The following is a 23,398-nucleotide window of genomic DNA, read 5'->3' as shown; positions in this document are numbered from 1 at the left end:
AGGCACAGAGAAGTGAAGTGACTTGCCCACAGTCACCCAGCTGACAAAATTTATATTAATGTCTGTCTCCTCCTCTAGACAGTAAACTCGTTGTGGGCAGGGGATGTGTCTGTTGTCCCAAGAGCTTAGCACAGTGCTCTGCAAACAGCAAGCGCTCAGTAAATATGACTGGTTTACAGACTGACTTCCCCTCTCTCGACCTCCAACTTGCCGTGGGTTCGGAAATGTGTCTCTCCCAAGCGCTTAGTACAGTGCTCTGCACCCAGTGACAGCTCAAGACTGTGAACCCGCTGTTGGGCAGGGATGGTCTCCATCTGTTGCCGAATTGTCCGTTCCAAGCGCTTAGTACAGTGCTCTGCACAGAGGAAGCGCTCAGTACGTAGGATTGAATAGCAGAGATCGATTGGCTGAATTGATGAGTCTCCCGGCCTCCGTGGCTCCTCCCCCTGGTGGTGGAGGGGCGGCACTGCACGGCCATTGTTTGGACGCCTGTTTTTCCCAGCGAGGTGAATAATTAACAATAATGTTGGTATTTGTTAAGCGCTTACTATGTGCAGAGCACTGTTCTAAGCGCTGGGGGAGATACAGGGTCATCAGTTTGTCCCACGTGGGGCTCGCAGTCTCCATCCCCATTTGACAAATGAGGGAACTGAGGCCCAGAGAATAATAATAATAATAATGATGACACTGTTAAGTGCTTACTATGTGCCAAGCACTGTTCTAAGCGCATGGGGGGTGGTACAAGGTGATCAGGTTGTCCCACATGGGGCTCACAGTCTCAATCCCCATTTGACAGATGAGGGAACTGAGACCCAGAGAATAATAATAATAATAATGACATTGTTAAGTGCTTACTATCTGCCAAGCACCGTTCTGAGCGCTGGGGGGGAGATACAAGGTGATCAGGTTGTCTCACGTGGGCCTCCCAATCTGAATCCCCATTTGACAGATGAGGGAACTGAGGCCCAGAGAAGTTAAGTGATTCGCCCTAGTCACGCAGCAGACAAGTGGCGGAGCAGGGATTAGAACCCGTGTCCTCAGACTCCCAAGCCCGGGCTCTTTCCACTAAGCTACGTTGCTTCTCTAAGTCAGTCATTCATTCGATCTATTGAGCGCTTACTATGTGCAGAGCACTGTACTAAGCACTTGGGCGAGTACAATAGAACCTTAAACAGACTTATTCAGCGCTTAGAACAGTGTTCTGCACATAGTAAGCGCTTAACAAATACCAACATTATTATATTCCCTGCCCACGGTGAGCTGACAGTCTAGAGGGGGAGACAGACACTAATATAAGTAAATAAATGACAAATAGGGACGGAAGTGCTGTAGGGCTGGGTGGAGGGGATGAGTAAAGGGAGCAAGTCAGGGTGACGCAGAAGGGAGTGGGAGGAGAGGAAAGGGGGGGGGTAGTCAGGGAAGGCTTCTTGGAGGAGATGGGCCTTCGATAAGGTTTTGAAGGGATTTGGGATTTGAGGAGGGAGGGCGTTCCAGGCCAGAGGCAGGACGTGGGACAGAGGTCGGCGGTGAGATAGACAAGATGGAGACGCGGTGGGAAGGTTGGCATCAGTGGAGCGAAGTGTGTGGGCTGGGTTGGAGCAGGAGAGGAGCGAGATGAGGTAGGAGGGGCTAAAGTGTTTGGGTGCTTTAAAAGCCAACGGCGAGAAGCTTCTGTCTGATGTGGAGGCGGATGGGGAAACGTGAACCAAAGGTTTCTGTAGAAAAATGATCCAAAGAATCCACACGGGGGAAGAGACAGGGAGGCTCCTTGGTGGGATCTGTAGCTCAAGGTGGCACGAAGCAGCCTGGCCTAATGGCTAGAGCGAGGGCGTTGGAGTTAGGACCTGGGTTCTAAACCCGACTCCTTGTCAGCTGTGTAACCTTGGGCAAGTCACCCTGCCCCAGTTCCCTCATCTGTAAAAAGTGGATTAAGACCGTGAGCCCCGTGTGGGACACGGACTGTGTCCCATCTGATTAGCTTGTATCTGCCCCAGCACTGGGTACAGTGCTTGGCACATAGTAAGGCTTAACAGATGTCATTTTTAAAAAATGAAAAATTTTAAAAAACTAATAATGGTGGGGCTTATAAAGTCAGGTTCTGTCTCTCCTGGGGTGGGAGATCTGAGATTTTGAAATGAAAAAATGATCATGGGGGGCTTATAAAGTCAAGTTATATTGTTTTTCCTGGGGTGGGAGATTTGGGGTTTAGGGTTCTGAGTTTGGGGGACACTGGTTGACTAAAACAGAGGTTGTAGCCACCCAGTCTAGAGAAGGAGCCCAGCTGCAGGGAACTGAGCAGCAACAGCGATAGGGGAACTATGCATTCCTAGAATTGTTATTATTAATAACAATACTATTAATCGTGGTATTAGGTGCTTACTATGTGCCAGGCACTGTACTGAGCGCTGGGGTGGATACAAGAAAATGGGGTCGGACACAGTCCCCGACCCACATGGGGCTCACAGTCCCAATCCCCATTTTACAGATGAGGGAACTGAGGCCCAGAGATGTGAAGTGACTTTCCCAAGGCCACACAGCGGGCAGGTGGAGGAGCTGGGATTAGAACTCATGACCTTCTGACTCCCAGGCCCGTGCTCTATCCACTAGGCCACGCTACTTCATTCATCAGCGCTTAGTACGGTGCCTGGCACGTAGTCAGCGCTTAACAAATAGCATAATAATAATTCATTCATTTAATTGTATTTATTGAGCAGTTACTGTGTGCAGAGCACTGTACTAAGCACAGGGACATATTCTCTGCCCACAGTGAGCTTACAGTCTAGAGGGGGGGTCAGACATTAATATGAAGAATAATATATGAATGATGAATGTATAAACACTCGCTTCTGTTCTTCCCCGATTGTTTTCCCCGCTCCTTCCCGCTGCAGAAGGCCGTTCTGTCCCCGACAGTGTCCCGGCTGACGGACACGACGAGGTTCACGGGCTCCCACAAAGAGCGCTTCGATCCCACCGGCAAGGGCAAGGGCAAGGCCGGGCGTGTGGACTTGGTGGACGATTCGGGCTACGTGCCGGGCTACAAGCACGCCGGCACGTACGACCACAAGGTTCAGGGGGGCAAGTGAGCGGGGCGGGAGCCAGGGGAGGGGAGGGCACTGAGGTAAAGGGTGGGGGGCCTCCCAAGCCCCCGCGTCTGTCACGTTGGGAGCCGGAGGCGGGAAGGGTTTTCGAGAACTGGAACTCTGCGTAACGGGTCCGGAGCCCGGGGCGGCCCACCCTCGCCTCAGAACATTCCTCCTGCTTCCGCCGAAAGAGGTAAGATCCTCGTGGCGTCAAGGATCGGGCAGAGAGGCTTTTGCCGACCGTCCCCGGTCTCTCGAGCTGAGCGTCTGACGGTTGTCCCGTTTCTTCCCCAATTCCCGGGTCCCCTTTCCCGAGGGCCCCTTTCCGCACGCACACAGGATTCCTTTCCTGTTTTTCCTGCCCGGCCCGACATTACACTGGGGAAGTAAACGGAAGAGTTTACTTCCGTTACAAAGTTTAAAGAGGGGGTTCTGCTCCGGGGAAGAGAATTGGGGGAGCTCGGCCCAGGCATTCCAGCCGGAGTTTCCCCCTCCCTCCTCGCCATCCCAAAGGGGAAATAAATAACTCGCCTTTCCCCCAAGCTGAGCCTTTGAAACTTCGCACGTTAGCAGAGTTGGAGATTTCCACCGGGAAGGGGTTGTGCCCTGAAAACCTGAAGAAAACCATAGACGTGTTCTCCATCGCAGACTCTTGTCGTTAGCGTGTGCTTGTGACCTGCTGTGTTGTGTGTGGGTGCCGATTTTGTTTACGTGTGGGCTCATCGAGAACCTGTCCTTGAGCCCCAGGTCACCCGGGGAGAGGTGAGAATGGAACATGCCGCGATGAGCCTCCCCGGTGTGAGTCGAACTCACCTCCGGGAGGGATGGATGGGACCCCACTGAGACGTCCGCAAATTGCGGCCCGGCCGAGGGCCCCTGTTGGCTTCCTCTAGAGCCCCACCCTCTCCCGCAGACACTGGGGCGGAGAGACTTCTAGAAAGTTCCTCCCGGACTCGACCGAACGCTTCATTCCATCCGGGCGGTGGTTCTGTGCAAACCACGGGGCCCAACGCCCGCCCGAGGTGAGACGTCCGTCGGCCTGGCGTTTTCTGGGTAGTCGGCGGGGCGGCTTTGGAATGGCTTCCGGCCCAGCTGGGCTGGAGAGGGGGAAATAAATGCCAGGGCGGGAGAGCGCAAGGAGAAGCAGGTGGTTCACTTCTCCCGTGGAAGCATCTGACGTCCCCGGCGCTGTTCTGTCAGCGGTGAGCTTCCCCGGCCTGCTACTCGGCTTCGCCTCTCGCTGCGGACTACCGGATGGCCCCGGCGGGTGAGCCCTGGTCGAGCCTTCCCCTGGCGCGGGCTCCCATCCGACGCCAGGATTTCCCTGCTACCCAACTGTTTCCCAACGGAAGGGAAGAACCATTTATACCCCTGAACCCTGCGGTTCAGGAATAGGAAAGCTTGGCCTCGTTCAACCGATCTCCTTCTGCCTGTGTGGGTCCATTGCTCCAGAGTCATTCCTCCAGGATCTTCCCACCTGCCATCTTCCCTGCACCACCCCGGCTCCGTTTTCGCCGACGCCGAGCGTCTCTGAGGGGTGAGGGTCTCTCAGAGAGGCTCGGCTTCTCTCCCAGCCTACGCTGGCTTTCTTGAGGTCTTCTGAAGGTTCTCAGTCATCCCCCCGCTCACGGCCAAGTCACCGCCTCGTTTCCGTCGATCCATAACGTCCGCTTTCTCCCGGAGCGTTCTGGGTGTGGGTCTCCGGACCCTCTTCCGCTGACCCTCCCTCTGCTCGGCGGGTCACCCGCACCAGCCTCTCGCTCCTCTGCCGACCCCGAGGTCAGCATGCTGCTTTTACCACCCAACTAGATTTCGGCAAAAGACGCAGCCGTGACGAGACAGAGTCCTCGTCTGGGTAAGCTTCAGCGCTCGGCTGGGTTGCGCGGCGGAGGTGTTTCAAGAGTGGAATTTGGATGAATTGTCACAGAGGCGGGTGCAACCCTTTCAGCTCCTAGCGAGTCGCCGGTCTCGTATCGTTGGCGTTCACCTTCAGCAAATTCAGTAGGATTCGATCTCTGGCTTCCCGCGAGGAAGAGGAGGGAAGGTGGAGCCTTCCTGGGCTAGTTGAACTTGTAGCTTAAATGAACGGAGAGGGTCCTAACTCGACCCAAGTCAGGTTGCGGCGGTGCGGTGTAGTGGAAAGAGCAAGGATCTGGGAACCAGGAGACCTGCATTGTAGATCTAGCTCTGTGATGACGCCGTGTCGCTTTACCTCTGGAGGAATCGATTTCCTCATCCGCCTTTCCCTCCCCCAGAGGGCTGTTCTGAGGCTCAAGCGAGCTCATTGATGTGAAAGCGCTGTAGAGAAATAAGAGCACTTGACAAATGCGATAAAATTTCAATTCCCTTCTGCTCGAGCGTTGCTTTCGGCATAGATTAACATTGAGCTAGCCTGGCCTATCGGGTTCACTGTGAAGTTTTCAATCTCCTAAAAATCCCTTTGTCCCCCCCCTCCACCAAGAGCCCCTCGGCCTTGCAGATTTTTTTCTCTTGGCAGACCGATTTACTACTGAGGACTTCCTGAACTAGTGCCCTCCCGCCGTCTGAGCCTCACTGTAGCGAGCTACACCGAACAGCGGCACTGGTACTTTGCCTCCGGAACAGGGGGGAGGCAGGAGTTTTCCACAGCGAAAGGCACTGATGTTTAGCCACAGGAAAGGGGAGGTGCTGCTATCACTGGCTCAAGGGTCTGACACAGACCGAACAGGAGGGAAAGAAAGACAGTCGCTAGACTTTCCAGCCAGGAGCCAGGATTCCCTCGCTTCGAACCCTAATCATTTAGCTTCCTTCATTTCCTTTTAACGAAACTTGAAAGGGGATCATCTACTACTAGTTTGTACTAGGTTTTTTCAGGAAAGGGAAACAAATTTAAATATATATATATATATATGCGATATATATTTTTACACCGTTTTATTAACGCTAGGAAGTATTAAATATCACTTTATCGGTTTGAATGTTTAAGTATTGACAACGTTTGAGTGTTGAAACTGTGTAGTTGTCTTGCTCGATTCTCAACCTGCATTAATCCCGAACAAGCTACTTTGCCGGAATAAACACTGTTAATCTCGCCGCTTCTTGTGAGTTCCAGGGAGGCAGGGTCTCACTAGCGCCGTCGAAGCCGTGGCTCGCAAATCTCTAGGCAAATACGTGTTGGATTCAAGTGGTTTCTTGCGGAGTATAGCGACTCACAATGTGTACGTTTCTGCTGTTGACTGTGTAAAACTCTATCTTCAGTTGGTAAAGTGATCAATAAATGTGTTCAGATGCTGTCATTCCTTACCTTTTCCTCGGCTATTTCTGTTAGCGTCGGGCGGGGGGTGAGGACGTCTGCGCAAGGAGCCGGAGGTCTTGACCCGAGAGTCTGTCATCTTTTTCTTGACCTCACCCAGATCTGTCCCCCAGCAGTGTGAAGAAAACACCTTGGGTCATGGACTTCCGACTGCCTGATGGGGACTGATACGGCTCTGCTGAACCGGACACGGAATCGGAATTCCGGGGTCCCTGCAGGGAATTGCCCAGGGCACCGGAAAGGGAGAATCGGGCGAAGGATTCCCCTTCACGTGCCAAGCCAATCACTGTGGGAGTCCCCACTAGATTTGAGGACAAGAGAAGGCACTTAGTCCAGTGCTCTACACCAAGTAAGTGCTCAGTAAATACCACTGATTGATCCTGAATCTATTAAGTCATGGGATGGTATGTAAGCAAATTGTCCGGGAGAAGCAGCGTGGCTCAGTGGAAAGAGCACGGGCTGTGGAGTCAGGGCTCATGAGTTCGAATCCCAGCTCTGCCACTTGTCGGCTGTGTGACTGTGGGCAAGTCACTTAACTTCTCTGTGCCTCAGTTCCCTCATCTGGAAAATGGGGATTAAGACTGTGAGCCCCTCATGGGACAACCTGATTCCCCTATGTCTACCCCAGCGCTTAGAACAGTGCTCGGCACATAGTAAGCGCTTAACAAATACCAACATTATTATTCTTGGGGAAGCCCTGGACTGAGCATTTGTCCCCAAACTGGCCCGTAAACGTCACCTGTGCATAGCCGCTGTTAACTCCCGGCTGCATCACCAACCATCGATTGTCTTCCTAAGCAGATAGGACAAAAAACAAATCTTAAACTTCCTTGCATATTTAATTGGAAATAAATGTGCACGCAGAAAAATAACGAGCCCAGACTGTCTGATTAGTGAAAGTCTCCCTCTGCCAATGGCAGATGGAGGATGGCAAAAGAAGTGAGCTCAGACGCTCTGGTCCCATCTCTACAAATGGAAATTTCCATCAAAATTGCAATGCTAAACCTCGCCCTATTCAGTAGAGCCCGTCTTTTCTCAGCAGTAGTTCCAAAAACCTTGAAAAAAATCTGCTTTTTGTGGGTCGGGGAAGGAAAAGAGATGGATGGGAGATGGGGGAGGAATCAAACCTTTTTCTCAGTTTCCTCATCTGCCTCTCCCAACTCACCTAGATCCAGTATGGCTGACAAGGAAGTGCTTTGGAGATACAAAGTAAAATAAAAATGAATCCAGTTACCCTATAAAACTGGGTTTTTCCCAACAAAAAAATCCCTTTACCTTGTCTTCTCCTGGACAGCTGCACACAAAGCACTGCGAGAAGCAGCATGCCCTAGAAGACAGAGCATGGGCCGAGGACTCAAGGATCTAGGTTCGGATTTCGATTCTGTCACTTGTCTGCTGTGTGATGGTAAATCCCTTAACTCCTCGGTGCCTCGCCTCACCTGGAAAATGAAGACTGTGAGGCCCATGTGTGAGATGGGCTATGTCCAGCCCGAGTAACTTGTATCTACTTCAGCACTTAATAATAATGATGATGATGGTATTTGTTAAGCACTTACTACAGGCCGAGCACTGTTCTGAGCACTGGGGTAGATACAAAGTAATCAGGTTTTCCCACGTGGGGCTTACAGATTTAATCCCCATTTTACAGTTGAAGTAACAGACACAGAGAAGTTAAGTGACTTGCCCAAGATCACCCAGCAGACACGTAGCGGAGCCGGGATTAGACCCCACGTCCTCTGACTCCTAAGCCCGGCCTCTTGCCACTAAGCCACGCTGCTTCTCTTACGACGCCCGACCCCCCCCATAAATACCATTTTAAAAAGGGAGAAAAAAGAATAAAATCCGGGTTTAATTATCATCTGAAATAAATATAGGTACGAAAATGAGTGTTCCGGTTTCAGTTAAGGACAGCCGCCGCGTGTCACTGGAACCCAAGTCCTGCTGGCCCCTGAAGTTCGCGGCTTCTTCTCACGGGTGGCTGTTCAGGTGAGGGAAGCGTGAGGAGGTTCCAGCAGCACAGTCTTTTTGAATTGATTGTGGCTCCAGCAGAGCTGCTCTACTTCAGTCCTGTGCTGCCGTTGGGTCTCCGTTAGTTCTCGCAAGAGATGCTCATTAGTAGAGACCAAAGAGCTGGAAGGGACAGGAAAACCATCAGCTTTCTCCTCTCCCTCAGTTTCTCCACCCAACAGAGCGTGGAAGCAGCACGGCCTAGTGGCTAGAGGCCGGGGAGCCGAGGCGGACCCGGGTTCTAATTCCCGCTCCGCCACTCCGTCTGCTGTTTGCCTCTAGACCAGTCACTTCACTTCTCTGAGCCTCCATTCCCTCATCTGTAAAATGGGGATCGAGGCAGTGAGCCCCGCATGGGTCGGGGGCTACGTCCAACCTGATTTGCTTGCATCCACCCCGGCGCTTAGTACAGTGTCTGGCGCACAGCAGATGCTTAACAAATACCTTTTTCATTCAATCATTTATTAAGCGCTTACTGGGTGCAGAGCACTGTACTAAGCGCTTGGAAAGTACAATTCGGCAACAGATAGAGACAATTCCTACCCGACGACGGGCTCGCGTATTATTATCATTCATCCGTAAAATGGAGATTAAGACTGTGAGCCCCACGCGGGACAACCTAATTGCCTTGTATCTACCCCAGTGCTTGGCACATAGTAAGCCCTTAATAAATACCATCATTATTATTATTATTAGCTTGTATCGACCCCAGAGCTTAAAACAGTTCCTGGCACAAAAATATATACTTTTCTGCAGTATCAAGAGAAAACAATATCAACCTCCGATGGATGAAACAATGCGGGTGAGTTCTTATTGAATCTAGGAAAGCCCAGCACCCTTGAGTGAAGTGTTAAATCACTTAACATCTCTGGGCCTCAGTTTCCTCGGCTTTTTTGAAGATATAATTTGCAGTTAACTCGCAGTACAGTGCTTTGCACGCAATAAGCGGTTAAATACATTTGACTGATTTGTCTGCCGGGAATGCCTGCACCGAATCTCAACAGAAACCTCATTTGGGATACCAAATGTAGATTTTTGACCTTTGAAATATATGAAAATAAATACAACATAAAACAATAATAATAATTATGGTATTTGTTAAGCATTTACTATGTGGCAGGCAACTGTACTAAGCGCTGGGGTGGATACAAGCAAATCAGGATGGACACAGTCCGTGTCTCTCAAAGGGCTCACAGTCTTCATCCCATTTTATAGATGAGGTAAATGATGCCCGGAGAAATGACTTGCCCGACGCTAGAGACAAGTGGCAGAGCCAGGATTAGAACCCATGACCTTCTGACTCCCAGGCCCATGCTGTACCCACTATGCCATGCTGTGTCTGTGGAGGAGAATTTACTGTGACTTTGGTTAGGGGGAGGTGGATTAGAAAAATATATACTGCTGCTTTCCAATTTGAAATTTGTTCTGCTGGATTTCAAATCCTCTTCAGAATTACCATGCTTAGATTAGGTGAACACCGTTCTATTGTACCCTCCCAAGAGCTCAAAACACTAGCCTTCCACACAGTAAGTGCTCAATAAATACCATCCATTAATTGACTGATTCAACGTTGACGCTTTGAAGAGATCTCAGTGGATCCCACCTGCGGCTTAGCTGCCAGCGTGAGAGTCTCCATTTTGTTTTCAATCCCAAAAAGATTGGGGGAAGCGGTGCCCATTGGATTTTGTCCCAGTTGACCAAAGGATAGTCACGGACAGTCCAATCTGTTGCCGAATTGTAGATTCCAAGCATTTAGTACAGTGCTCTGCACATAGTAAGTGCTCAATAAATACTATTGAAGGAATGAATGACAGTGCCCCGAGCAGACCTGCCGATTGATTGCCTCTGGGATGGTCCTCAAATTGGTGGGGAAGGGCCCCAAGAGACAGCAGAAGTGATGGAGGAGGAGGAGGGTCACCATCTATCAACCCAGCCCCTTCACCCCTCACTCTCCCATCGCCCAGCCTCTCCTCACCCCCAAAGCCCTCCCAGCCCGGACCTCACATTCCTACGGTGAAATACCTGTGACTTTCCTGCAGCAGCTGCGTGAGCTCCTGAATCTTGCCGTAGTGCTGAAGGTGCTCTTTCAAGTTGCTAATTTCCTCAGCTAGCTGCTTATTGTGGTTTTGAAGCTCTAAAATAGAAAACACGCAGGTGCGATCGTTATTTTTCTCTCATCACCAAAGAGCCAGTCCAGAAAATTTACATTTCGGAAACAACCCTTCTGAGGACCCGCTGCCATTTGGGGAATTTCAAATAAATAAATTACACGCAACAAGGGCTCAGGCTAGTCTCTTTGAAAAATCAAGTGATAGACTAAAACACACAGTTAAAATATAGTCTTAAAATGCCTGCTTGCTTGTTAGCCTTTTTCCCCCCCACCTCCTCGCTCCACAATAAGGATCTAAGAAATGCCAGGTTATCACAGCTGATCTATTCGGAATCTCCAAGATGTCCTCTGCTCTGGACTGAGAGGGTAGTGGCAATTGCCAATATTTGCCCTAGTCTGGGCAAACAACAAATACCCATGATCAAATGCTTAGTACAGTGTTCTGCATGCGGAAGCCCTCAATTGACTGATTAAAATGCAGGCAATAACCATTAAAATTGACCTGGCACCAAGAACACAAGGAAATATCAACAAACTCCTTTCAAGGAACCTTTTATGGTGGGGTAATAGTATTTACTTTTGATTTGCTTACAGTGGTGGTTTGATCTGATGGTAAATAATTAAAAGTAACCCAACAGAACAAAACATAAACTAAAACAGGCAGCTGCTACAGTGGATCATTTCTACCTAAACATATAGTTTTATATGTATATATACATATTTATGTGTGTCTATATGTGTGTGTGTGTATACATATATATAGATAGATATATAGATAGATATAGATATATCCTTAGAGAAGCAGCATGCCTAGTGGAAAGATCAGGGGCCTGGGAGTCAGGGAAACTAGATTCTAATCTCCCTTCTGCCACTTTCCCGCTATTTGACCTTAGGAAAATCATCTAACTTCTCTTTGCTTCAGTTTCCTCATTTGTAAAATGGGAACTGAATACCTGTTGGCCTTCCAATTAACAGAGATAGGGAACAAAATTTTAAGTAATTTTAATTATAGATTTCAAATCACAAAACCATAAAGTTGTGAGAAGCAGCGTGGCTCAGTGGAAAGAGCACGGGCTTTGGAGTCAGAGGTCATGGGTTCGAATCCCAGCTCGGCCACTTGCCAGCTGTGTGACTGTGGGCAAGTCACTTCACTTCTCGGTCCCTCAGTTACCTCATCTGTAAAATGGGGATGAAGACCGTGAGCCCCACGTGGGACAACCTGATTCCCCTGTGTCTACCCCAGCGCTTAGAACAGTGCTCGGCACATAGTAAGCGCTTAACAAATACCAACATTATTATTATTAAGATACTATTTGGTCCAGTTACACACACAAATAATCATTGTGGTATTTGCTCGGCGCTTACTATGTGCCAGGCACCTTACTAAATGTTGGGATAGATACGAGACAATCAAGTTGGACACAGTCCCTGTCTCACATGAGGCTCATGGTCTGTTTGTTATATTGTACTCCCCCAAGTGCTTAATACAGTGTTTTGCACACAGTAAGCGCCCAATAAATACAATCGAATGAATGCTCAGAAACGGAGCCTTGTGCGGGACAGGGTCCGTGTCCAACTTGATTGCCTATTGTTGAGCACTTCGACAATCCAGGACATCACTGCAAAATGCCAAAACTGATGGAGTAGCTAAGGCCCCCTCCACCTCCAGCTAAAATTGGAGGATTAAAAAGTTGGGAGGCCATTTTAAAGAAAGAGGGGAATTTATCCAACTATCTTAAGAAGGACTTGGTGGAGAGAGGTATTCGGATTGTTAACCTAATTCAAATAACAACATCTAACACTAAATAATGAAGTGATGCTGAATGTAGCACCGTAGGGCACCTAGAGGAAATTGGTACGATGCTACCAGAGATTTTCATAGAGACCCCGCAGCAAAACCAGACTGCTATCGTAAAGAGCAAGGACACGTAAGGAAAGCTTTCCTTCAAGTCCCACAGCGCCAGAGTAGAAAAGCACCAGGAGTTTTTAGAAACGGGTGATCGCTGTAATTTGGAAATCGCGTGCACCACGGGAAGGAAATCTCATCCTTCGGGAAATACTGAATGTACATGACGTAAGGTTTTGCTTTCATGGATTTCAAGGAAGTTCAGGCCTGTTAATCTTCCATAGCCTGAAGTCCTAAAGAGCACTCCCCTCATTTGGATTTGCCAATTATCACAGTCAAGCGGCAGAATTGGAACCGAATCAATGTCCCCTGAATCCTGATGAAATTCTCATTTTTCCATCAGGTTTGCTGTCTCAGATGCAGGCCCAGATAACAGTAAGCAGGATGTAGATCCTCTCAGTTGTGTAACAAATGGTTTGAAATACAAGTAAACTACAACATAAATGTTTTTCAGTGGTTTCTAATAATTCAAAACAAGTTAAAGAATACACTTTAAACCCACCAGTAATCTGCAAATTTAGCGTAGCCGACGCGTCTGCATTTTTGGTATCCTGTTCCGCATTTAGCAAAAGTCTTTTTAAATTATTGTTCTCTTCCAGTGACTGGTCTAAATGGTGTTTCAAGGCATCCTAATAACATTAAAAAAACAGCAGAAAATGAGACCAAATCACCTGAAATAGAAGGTTCTAAAAAGGTATCAACACTCAATGAAAATATTACACTTTCTGAATTTGGAAAAATAAGTTAATTGCTACCATGATTATCATTCTAATTCAGCGCACTTTCCGATTATCATTCCTCACTGTCTTTATTGCAGAAAAAGAGCACAGGTCTGGGAGTCCGAGGACCCGGTTCTAATGCCGTCTCCTCCGCTTGTCTGCTGGGTGGCCTTGGGCAAGTCTCTTCCCTCCTCTGGGCCTCAGTTCCCTCATCTGTAAAATGGGGATGAAGACTACAAGCCCCTTGTGGGACAGGAACTATGTCCAACTTGATCAGCTTCTATCTACCCCAAAGCATAGTACAATGCCCTGAAACATAATGAATGCTTAACAAATACCATTTAAAAAAATGCTTTTAGCCATTTGTGGAGCTGGAGTCCAAGAGGTCTCAGCTAAAAGGAAAACTGGATAAACTAGGCCTCTGCCAGATTAGAAGCCAGATTTCCCACACCAAGGATGTTCCCTGGGAAACACCTTGACAGGATATCACCACTCTCTCAGTTTTACCCACGATCATCCTCCCAGCTCAGACATGGGATACAAGTTCTCAATGCCTCAGTTTCCTCATCTGTAAAATGGGGATTAGTACTGTGAACCCCACGCAGGACATGGACTGGGTCCAACCTCATTAGCTTGTATCTACCCGAGCGCTTAGTACAGTGCCTGGCACACAGTAAATTATTAAGAAATATGTCTAAAATTAAAATGTGGATTTACCATTTCTTTATGGGCATTAGTGAGTTCCAACACCAGCCCATCGATCTTCGTGTTGTACTGCTTGTCCTGTTCAGACAGATGGTGTTTCAGTGCTTTCTTTTCTAAAATCAGGTTGTTGATTTCTTCGATGATTGCCTGAGTCTCCTGATTGTTTACAGACGCTTGTGTGGCTGAAAAAATTTGCCTTGCCTGACCTGGGAATTAAGGGAAAAAAAAAATATCAAGTGATCTGGTACGGTTAACTAGGTTCTGAGTTTAATGATGAAACCCATTAAAATATTATTAAGGAATGTGAAACGACCCAGGCTATTTTACTGAAAGCACTAATACAGCTGCCAATATGGCAGATAAAATTCTGACTGTGGCCAGAATATCTGAATATCCTGAATACCATATGACTGCTCTGGATTCCAAATAATTATTTGGTTCTAATAAAAGTTAAAGACAAAGCTTGTTGAAGGCAGGCAATATGTCCTTCTGTTGTATTGTACTCTCCCAAAATAGTGCAGTGCTTTGCACTCAGCAAGCTCAACAAATCCGACAATGAATGAATGAACTTACTAGGTACAGAGCACTGAACTGAACTAAGTGCTGAAGAGAGTAAAATACAACAGAATTAGTGGATGTGTTCCCTGCCCCTAACGAACTTACAGTCTAGAGGAGGAGAAATTTACTGACATCCAAGTACCGGGATTGCAAGTTTGACTTACCCAGCTTTCATTTATTATATCGTTGTTTCATCAGGGGAGAGTTCTGGAGCTCTACGTTTGGCAGGGTTAGTTTCTATGGGGCATTTCCATTCACGCCTCTCACAGGCTACTCTCTAAACCTTTCCCAAGACAAATGTTCAATGCTGCATGTGCTACTTGTATAAAACCCTCTGAGGAGCTGATTCAGACTGTACAGAATGGTTTATGAGCAATCCACCCCAGACAGAGACAGCTGAGCGGGGGTTAAATAAAGAATAAGTAAATAAGAGGGCCTATGTTAAGCACTGTGTGTCAAGCGCTGGGGTGGAAACAAGTAAATCGGGTGGGACACAGTGTCTGTCCCACACGGGGCTCACAGTCTTACTCCCTGTTTTTTACAGATGAGGAAACTGAGGCCCAGAGAAGTGAAGTGACTTGCCCTAGGTCACCCAGCAGACAAGTAGCGGAGCTGAGATTAGAACTCATGACCTTCTGACTCCCAGGCCCGTTCTCTAGCTACTACGCCATGCTGCTTCTCTAAAGGTCTCTAAAGATCTGGAGGAATTCATGCCCCAAATCCGAACCAGGTTCGGGACCAAAACGGGGTGGGGCTACTTCTTTAATCTAGAATTGAAATGAACTATTTTTACTTACCCAGGAATTTCTCATTGCAGTGCAGTGATCTGCAACCAGTCCAGTATCTGTCCACTAAGTCCAAAAGACCCTCTAAGGGTGTTGCTTCGATGGCATCTTTGCTCACTGGCTGGATGCCCGAATGGCAACTGGGAGACTCCTGAATTTAAAAAATAAGTTCAGAGTGATGCAATCCAGTTGTCACACGCTTTTACCTTCATTCAACTTGGGTCACTGTGGACACTGGACACTGTCCCTTTTTTGCAGTCGGTCAATCCATCAGTGGCATTTATTGAGTGCTTACGTGTGCAGAGAACTATCAAGGGCTTGGGGGACAACAGTGCAACAGAGATGAAAGGCACAGTCCCTGATCACGTTAAAGATAGGGGAAGCAGCGGGCTATAAAGATATATGCAATTAGACTGCGAGCTTGTTGTGGGCAGGGGATGTGTTTGATGTGATACTGTACTCTCCCAGGTGCTTAGTACATTGCTTTGCATACAGGATGCGCTCAATAAATATGATTACTTCTAATAAGGGGAACAGAACCAAGGTGACACAGAAAAGGGGGAAAATAGGGTGGGGAAATGAGGGTTTGGTTAAGAAAGGCCACAAATCCCAAGCGGATTTGAGGCATGAATTCCTCTTAGAGAAGGTAAGACTTAAGTAGGGCTTTGAAGAGGGGGACAGTGGTGGTCTATCAGACACGAAGAGGGAGGAAGTTCTAGGTCAGGAGGAGGACGTGGGCAAGGGGTGGGCGGAGAGGATATGAGGTTCTGAAGAAATATATTTTAAAAGATTTCCAAGGAAGTGATAAGTCACTGGAAATAGCGTGTGCCTATGCACTGAGGAGATTTTCAAGAAGTAAAGAGCAAAGCTCCTGCCCTGTGGGAGCTTACAGGCGAAAAAAGAGACACAAAAACACCAACAAATATTCCTAACAAATGAAGTACAGCCCCCGGAAAAGAGGGCAGGCTTAAAAGGTGCCACAATCAATGGAGAAAACCCAACAATATAGCCGTCCAAGATACATTTGATGTGATATACTGGCAGTGATTTGAGGTGACCCAACACCGAATCACTAGGAAACAGGGGCTTCAACCCCTTGCCAGAGGCTGACACGACAGGCCCACTTTCCCACTCTGGCCATCAATAATCCCCTCCGTTTTTCCTCCACAACAGGGGTCTGCCCCCTCCTCTCCATCGAGAGGCCACCTGTCCTAACCCGGCTTGACTACCACCTCAGGCTCCTCACTGGTCTCCCTACCCCTTCAAATCCACCAGGTCTCCCCATTTTCAGAGGCCTTCCGAAGCCCCGCTTCCTCCAGGAGGCCTTACCCACTGAATTTGTCTCCTCCCCAGAAAACATCTTGCTAACCACTACTCTAGCCCTTTTTTTACATTATTTCTGAAGTATTTACCATGCGCCACGCACTGGTGTAAGGGTACATACAAGCTAACCAGGTTTGGACACGGTTCACATCCAACATGGGGCTCGCCATCTTAATCCCCATCAGACAGATGAAGCAACTGAGGCACAGAGAAGTGAACTGCCTTGCCCAAGGTCTCACGGCAGACAAGTGGCGAAGCCCGGATTAGAACTCAGGTCCTTCTGACTCCTAGGCCCGGGCTCTATCCACTGTGCCATGCTGTTTCTCGACTGGCATTGTTCTAGAATGGAGACTCGATGTACTAGTCTCATTTCCAACTAGGAAGAGAACCCGAGTTAATGACGAACGGAAGTTATCGGCACTGAACTTACCGCTCTGGCAACTGTGTTTATATTCTTCAGCCGCTGTTCTCCAGACTCAGCTCCATTAGCATTAGAAGAGTTTCTATTTCCTTCCCTCCCCAAGACTTCTTGCTGAGCTACGCCGTCACTGGCATCAGAGAGGTCACTGCTTCGATCCAAACACTCCTGATAATGCTCTTTCACAACTGGTTGGCCCATTCGGCTCCGTGTTTTTCTAGTAGAATGGAGTCCGGAAAGCGTTAATGTGTTCAAGATCTTTTGAGCAGATGTAACTGTCTTCTGAGAAGCTATGAATGGTTCATCTGTTCCTTGAGACTCTGCATAATGGTGAAAAAACAACACTCCATTAATACCTCAAGTTATGCTCATCTGAAAACAAAGAATTAAAACCCAAGAAAAGAAAATTAGATGAATATTAGCAAAATAAACTCAGGAGTTACTGAATTAATGCTGCACTTTTCCTTAAAAAAGTTTATTAGCAAACACTTCGGGAAGCAGGGAGATTGTCATCAGCATTAGGGAATGGGACATTCATTGCTTAAAATGTTTTTAAATTAGGAAAATAAAAATCAAGCCATCCCTGCCTACGATGGGTGGCCCACTTAAAGAGTATACAAATTTACAGAACTGAATCGCGGAATGACAGCCTAAAAATACGAAGGAATTAGCAGTTAATATAGTATTTTTGCAGTCTTAATGATAGGAGGGTTATCGAAGTCCACATATTAAGCAAGTAATACCAGAACAGAGGTGTAGGTAAGATTTATTTTCTTATCCTCAAAAACCAACATCAAACAGATCTAATTGGGTTACCTGGATGGGGGGTGAAATAAACCCGAGGCAAACACCTCTGATAAGCTTCAATCTCATCTTCAAACTTCAGGCTGGGATCCTTGTGGTGATAGCCTGTAAACTTCTCATCTGAGAGTCCCACGGGGACAGCTATTTTCTTTTTCTCCTGGCCTTGTTTAACAGCATCGCTGACAAGATGCTGGCCTAAATTGGGACTAAGTGCACCTCCAGAACCTAGTTTGTAGGATGAGAGAGAGTTTTCATTAACCGATGAGAAAAAGCACAGGCCTTTTTGAAAGTCCAAAACAATAAGTTGGGGAATACGATGTTGTAATGAATGCCAATGTCTTTTTCTGACAACAAAGCAGACATCTGCCAGTCAATTCAGAAACTGGGTGCTTCTAGGCTTGCTTGCTTTGTCTCGCTCCTCAGGTCTCCTAGCTTTCATTTGTCACCTTCCTCCCTGCTTCTTTATCCTCCTCCACCTCCTCTCTGTTTTGCTCATTCAGCTGAGCCTTTCAAACTACCTTCTCATTCTCATCTTAGGAGAGAAATAACTTTTACAAAGAAGACACCATACTTTACCTTGCAAACTATGAAATTCAGCTTCACAGTCTCTTTTACTGGAGCCTGTGATTCCAGGAGGTTTACTTAAATCCCATTCACACTTGGCAATTAGGTTTAGAACTGCTTCATCGTCTTCATCCATTAGTGTGCATTTCTTTGACAAGGAACTGATGTACTTTGTTCTGGGATGATCAGATCGACTGTAGGGAGGAAGACAACTATCAGAAGCCCATCCCCGTTGGTACAGCGTTTTTAAATTGAATAGAACACAGACACGGACAGCGAAGACACGTTTCGTTAGACGATCTGGATGCAGCCCAATGAAGAATTGGGGAACTTCTTTCCCCCAACATGTGTTCATTTTGATAACAATGCAATCCACAACTGGTGTGCGGAAGAAATAGTTGTGACATAATTAAGGAGGGTCCTAGTCTCTGCCTCAGTTTTAGGGGAATTTACTGTATACTACCTGCATTTCCCTACGTTTTGCAACTTTACCGAATTTGATTCCGTTTTTTAAATAGCATCTGTTAAGCACTAATATTGTGCCAGGCACTAAGCACTAGAGTAGACATGAGCTAATCAGAGCGGACACAGTCCATGTCCCATGTGGGGGCTCACGGTCTTAATCCCCATTTTACGGATGAAGGAACTGAGGCACAGAGAAGTTAAGAGACTTGCCCCAGGTCACCTAGAAGTCATGTGGCGGAGCCAGGATTAGGAATCAGTAAGGCGATGTTAGTGGTGGATAAAATAATATAGATATTTGTATCAAAAACGTCAGTCACGATGATATCTTCGAACCCTCTCCGCCATAACCTATTAATTCTCAATGAATCAATGAGATTCCATTTTCCCGTAACTCAAGTTTCTTCTAGAACATGACCCGTGTTATGAGAGAACTCCCTGAATATTAAGAGATCAATAAAACCTTTCCTTGGTGTGAGAAAAGATTTCTTCGCGTGAGGTTTGGTTTTTTTTCCCCAACAAATGCAGATCTGCATGACCGATAGGTCCAGTACATGCCTGACATTCCCCCTACATTATGTGCATGTAAAGACTGTCTCTTGTGGCAATGTTGCATGTAAACTATACTGTCTGATTGTGAGGCAGAAACGAAAACAATCTTCCTTTTTCTGAGTATTCAACCGTTACTTCTGTTTGGACTTTTCGACGTCGGTCCCCACCGCCGCTGGAGAAGGACATTTGAACTCATAAGCTTGGTCTGAAGTGAAATGTAAGAGAGATGCCTTCCGTTCACTGTCTCTCACCGGACGATCGTCTGAAAAAATACACAAAAAAAAGTGAACGCTGAGGCTGCGGCAGTTCGGAAGGTTCCGATCATTACGTCGGAAAATCCGACCCCGGAAATATTAACGATCGCCTCACCCACCTACCTAACTGCCTGAGGCTGGGAAGCATATGTACGACAAAGAGACGATAATCGGATTCATTCTTTACCACGGGGTTCAGGCGGAAGTCCACATCTTTGAGTTTGGTCAAGGTTTGAAGTCGGAAAACTTCCACTAAGGAGGATATTTTATTGTAGTAGAGATTCAGGTTTTCTAAGGCTGTTAAATGCTGAATGCCCTGTGAACACAAAGAAAGGCACCCAATTGGTTGGTCCATATAGTTTAATAAGGTTCTAATACATCTGTGTTAATACATCCGTGACAGGTGCCTCTGCCATTTGTCTGCTGTGTGGCCTTGGACAAGTCACTTAACCTCTCTGTGCTGCAGTTAACTCATTGTAAAATGGGGATTGAGACTGTCAGCCCCGCATGGGTCACGGAATAGGTCCAACCTGATTAGCTTGCATCTACCCCACTGCTTAGTACAGTGCCTGACAAAGAATAACAGCTTAACAAATACCATGAAAAAAAAATCTGGTTGAGTTTTTCAAAGTGCAAAATGTCTCAGTAAATTGATACTGTAGAAGTGGAAAGCAGTTTCATGTAAAAGGGGGGAAGAAAGAGTTCGATTATTCTACATTAGCAGAACGCCCAATCTTATCGATCTATAATTAATGATTAATCAGTGGTACTTGTTGAGTGCTTACTGTGTGCAGAGCACTGTACTAAGCATTTGTCCTGAATCAGAGTCTGGACAAATAAGGACAACCTCATCTAGACTTTACGCTCGTTGTGAGCAGAAACTGTGTCTACCAACTCTGTTATACTGCACTCTTCCTAGCTCCACAAACTCATCCATGCATGAATACAAAGTCACACAAACAAAAAAAAAATGACTTCCTGGAAAAAAGATCCATAGCATCAGGTAAGGAGATGGGAAAGGGGTGATGGAAAGATGAGGGAAGAGGGTAGGGTGAGCCAGGTATAACCACCCAACCTGATTATCTTGTATCTACCCCAGCACTGCACAGTGCTAGGCACATAGTAAGCGCTTAAAAACCACAGTTCTGTACCATATTTTACTTCCACTGGTTAATACGAGTGATACAAATTATTTCAAAGACTCCTCAAGAAACTTACCTCTAGACTAACCAACGAATTGCGAGAAAGATCTAAGGACTTCAGTCGAGTAAAATTCTTCAAAGAATTCCCTAGGTGAGTAATCTTTTCTTGATAAGTTCCAGGAATAGACAGAGACCGAACATCAGCTAAAGAGAGGAGTTGTTGAGAATTAGTGTTTTTTCCAGAAAAAAAAGTCAAAGCTCATAGACTTGGGGAGCTCAAGGGAAGCTTTTATACATAACTGTAGTTGAAACGCTACTCAAAATTAGAAGAAATCGCTTCCCACGGTGGTGATGTGGAAATGGCAAAATTAAGTGGGAGGTCATAGCTAGTCACTTTCCCCGCAAGACATGGGGTGGGGGCTGAAGTGGGGACGTGGGCAGGGGCTGAGGCAGAAGCTGGGGCAGGGGTGGGGCCTGGGGCACAAGCTGGGGCATGTAGGGGCAAGGGCAGGTGCCAGGACAGGGGCAGAGCCAGGGGGTGGAGCAGGGGCAGTAGCTGGGGCAGAAGCTGGGGCAGCAGCAGGGGCAAGAGCTGGAGCAGGGGCAGGAGCTGGGGCAGGAGCAGAAGCAGGGGCAGCAGCAAGGGCAGTGCCAGTGGGTGGCGAAGGGCAGTAAGAGGGACGGGACAGGAGGAGGGGCAGTGCCAGGGGGTGGAGCAGGGGCAGTAGCTGGGGCAGCAGCAGGGGCAAGAGCTGGAGCAGGGGCAGAAGCAGGGGCAGTGCCAGTGGGTGGCGACGGGCAGTAAGAGGGACGGGACAGGAGGAAGGGCAGTGCCAGGGGGTGGAGCAGGGGCAGTAGCTGGGGCAGAAGCTGGGGCAGCAGCAGGGGCAAGGGCTGGAGCAGGGGCAAGGACTGGGGCAGGAGCAGAAGCTGGGGCAGCAGCAGGGGCAGTGCCAGTGGGTGGAGAAGGGCAGTAAGAGGGACGGGACAGGAGGAGGGGAAGTGCCAGGGGGTGGAGCAGGGGCAAGGACTGGAGCAGGGGCAGGAGCTGGGCCCAGGCTGGGGAAGGGAACCGGTGGACCGTGGGGGTTACCGAGAGCTCGGTGAGGGAGGCGGCACCTCTCCCGGATCTCTTCCTCCGTTAACACGGAGCAGCCCGAGGCCTTCCGAGCTGCCCCCGCCGCCGCCATTATTCAAACGGGGCGCGACTGCGCCTGCGCGGGGGCGGGCAATGGGGGCAGAAGGACTGTCCAGGCCCAAGCCGGGCCTACCCTCGACGCTTGGCCCAACCGGGGTCCCCTTCGCCCCCAGCCCGCCCAAACCGGGGTCCCCCTCATGGCGGGGGCCCCCTCATCCACACTGGGGACCCCACACAGTGGGGTCGGCCCCACGCCGAGCCAAACTGGGGGACCCCCCTCATGGTGGGGATCACCTCCACCCAGCCCAGACAACCCGACGTGCGCCCCAGGCCCCACCAGGCCTCCGTCGGGGTCCCCCTCATTCCTTTTTTAAAAATAATATTTAAGACCTTACTATGATGTTAATAATAATGTTGGTATTTGTTAAGCGCTTACTAGGTGCCGAGCACTGTTCTAAGCCCTGGGGGAGACACGGGAATCAGGCTCACAGTCATAATCCCCATTTGACAGATGAGGGGACTGAGGCACAGAGAAGTGACTTGCCCACAGTCACACAGCTGACAAGTGGCAGAGCTGGGAATAATATATTTAATGATAACAATAATAATGGTATTTGCTAAGCACCTACCTAATTGGCAAATCCAATCGGAAGCCAGGTCCTTCTGGCTCCCAAGCCCATGCTCCATCATTCAATAGTATTTATTGAGCGCTTACGATGTGCAGAGCACTGAACTAAGCGCTTGTATCCACTGAGCCACGTCATCCCACCGGTACCTCCAATTTAGGATTTATTTATTTTTTTACCCTATTTATTCTATTAATGAGATGTACATCCCCTTGATTCTATTTATGGTGATAATGTTGTCTTGTTGTTTTATTCTGTTTTGCTTGGCTGTCTCCCCCGATGAGACTGTGAGCAGGGACGGTCTCTATCTGTTGCCCAATTGTCCACTCCAAGCGCTTAGTACAGTGCTCTGCACTTAGTAAGCGCTCAATAAATACTATTGAATGAATGAATCCTTATACTCTCCCTTTTCCTTATTTTAATGGTGGAAGTCAGGGCGTTTCCAATGTAGACAGGGAGCTTCTTGTCCCTCCATTTCTACCAACTCCATAATGTTGGTATTTTTTAAGCGCCTACTATGTGCCGAGCACTGTTCTAAGCGCTGGGATAGATACAGGGTCATCAGGTCGCCCCACGTGAGGCTCACAGTTAATCCCCATTTTCCAGATGAGGGAACTGAGGCACAGAGAAGTGAAGTGACTCGCCCACAGTCCCACAGCTGACAAGTGGCAGAGCGGGGATTCGAACTCATGATCTCAGACTCCCAAGCCCGGGCTCTTTCCACTGAGCCACGCTGCTTCTCATATAACTCTATTATATTCTACTTTCACAAGCGCTTGGCGCAGAACTCTCCACACAGTAAGAGCTCAACGAATGTCATTTATTCATTTACTGCTTGTAAATTGTAACTAAATCGTAGGCCTGGCTGATTTGAGAGGATGGAGAGGTTGCCTTGCTCGGGCCCCAAAGCGGCTGGCAAAATCCTAAATCGAACAGTCCTCCATGAAACCACG

General features: G+C 48.0%; 2 protein-coding genes and 1 long non-coding RNA gene across 4 annotated transcripts in view; 1 reads left to right on the top strand and 2 right to left on the bottom strand.

The window, feature by feature from the left end:
- Window positions 1–6,355, top strand: part of LOC100073989 (tubulin polymerization promoting protein) — a 36,324-nt gene extending 29,969 nt beyond the window's left edge. For both annotated transcript variants that reach the window (XM_029053838.2, XM_001505606.5), the window contains exon 4: window positions 2,889–6,355. In XM_029053838.2, coding sequence (XP_028909671.1) covers window positions 2,889–3,083 — 195 coding nt within the window. In that variant the 3' untranslated portion in view covers window positions 3,084–6,355. The remainder of the gene's footprint in view (window positions 1–2,888) is intronic.
- A 35-nt stretch (window positions 6,356–6,390) lies between these two features.
- On the bottom strand, window positions 6,391–7,929 carry LOC114807622. Its single transcript, XR_003755662.1, has 3 exons — window positions 7,648–7,929; window positions 7,112–7,165; window positions 6,391–6,474 (listed from the first exon to the last, which is right to left on the bottom strand). It is a non-coding gene; the product is annotated as an uncharacterized LOC114807622 (long non-coding RNA).
- Window positions 7,930–8,191: 262 nt separating this feature from the next.
- Window positions 8,192–21,886, bottom strand: CEP72 (centrosomal protein 72). Its single transcript, XM_029054115.2, has 12 exons — window positions 21,775–21,886; window positions 20,758–20,885; window positions 19,663–19,855; window positions 19,421–19,547; window positions 18,284–18,465; window positions 17,720–17,932; window positions 16,916–17,223; window positions 15,175–15,313; window positions 13,832–14,025; window positions 12,898–13,024; window positions 10,402–10,513; window positions 8,192–8,502 (listed from the first exon to the last, which is right to left on the bottom strand). Exons 1-12 carry the CDS (start codon window positions 21,869–21,871, stop codon window positions 8,355–8,357), a joined length of 1,968 nt encoding a protein of 655 aa, XP_028909948.1. The 5' UTR covers window positions 21,872–21,886; the 3' UTR covers window positions 8,192–8,354.
- Between the last annotated feature and the right edge of the window lie 1,512 nt (window positions 21,887–23,398).

The sequence above is a fragment of the Ornithorhynchus anatinus genome, chromosome X3, assembly GCF_004115215.2.
Source record: "Ornithorhynchus anatinus isolate Pmale09 chromosome X3, mOrnAna1.pri.v4, whole genome shotgun sequence".
Classification (NCBI taxonomy): Eukaryota; Metazoa; Chordata; class Mammalia; order Monotremata; family Ornithorhynchidae; genus Ornithorhynchus; species Ornithorhynchus anatinus.
The sequence above is the reverse complement of the archived record's forward strand: the minus strand, read 5'-3'. Positions and strand labels throughout refer to the sequence as shown.

What these genes read in the sequence shown, in the direction of transcription:
- CEP72 (XM_029054115.2), bottom strand. Translation starts at nt 21,871, where the DNA reads ATGGCGGCGGCGGGGGCAGCTCGGAAGGCCTCGGGCTGCTCCGTGTTA. An exon ending in ATTCGTTGGTTAGTCTAGAG is followed by an intron (nt 19,856 to 20,757) that starts GTAAGTTTCTTG and finishes TTGTGTTCACAG; the next exon opens with GGCATTCAGCATTTAACAGC. An exon ending in GTCGAAAAGTCCAAACAGAA is followed by an intron (nt 18,466 to 19,420) that starts GTAACGGTTGAA and finishes TCCTCCCTACAG; the next exon opens with TCGATCTGATCATCCCAGAA.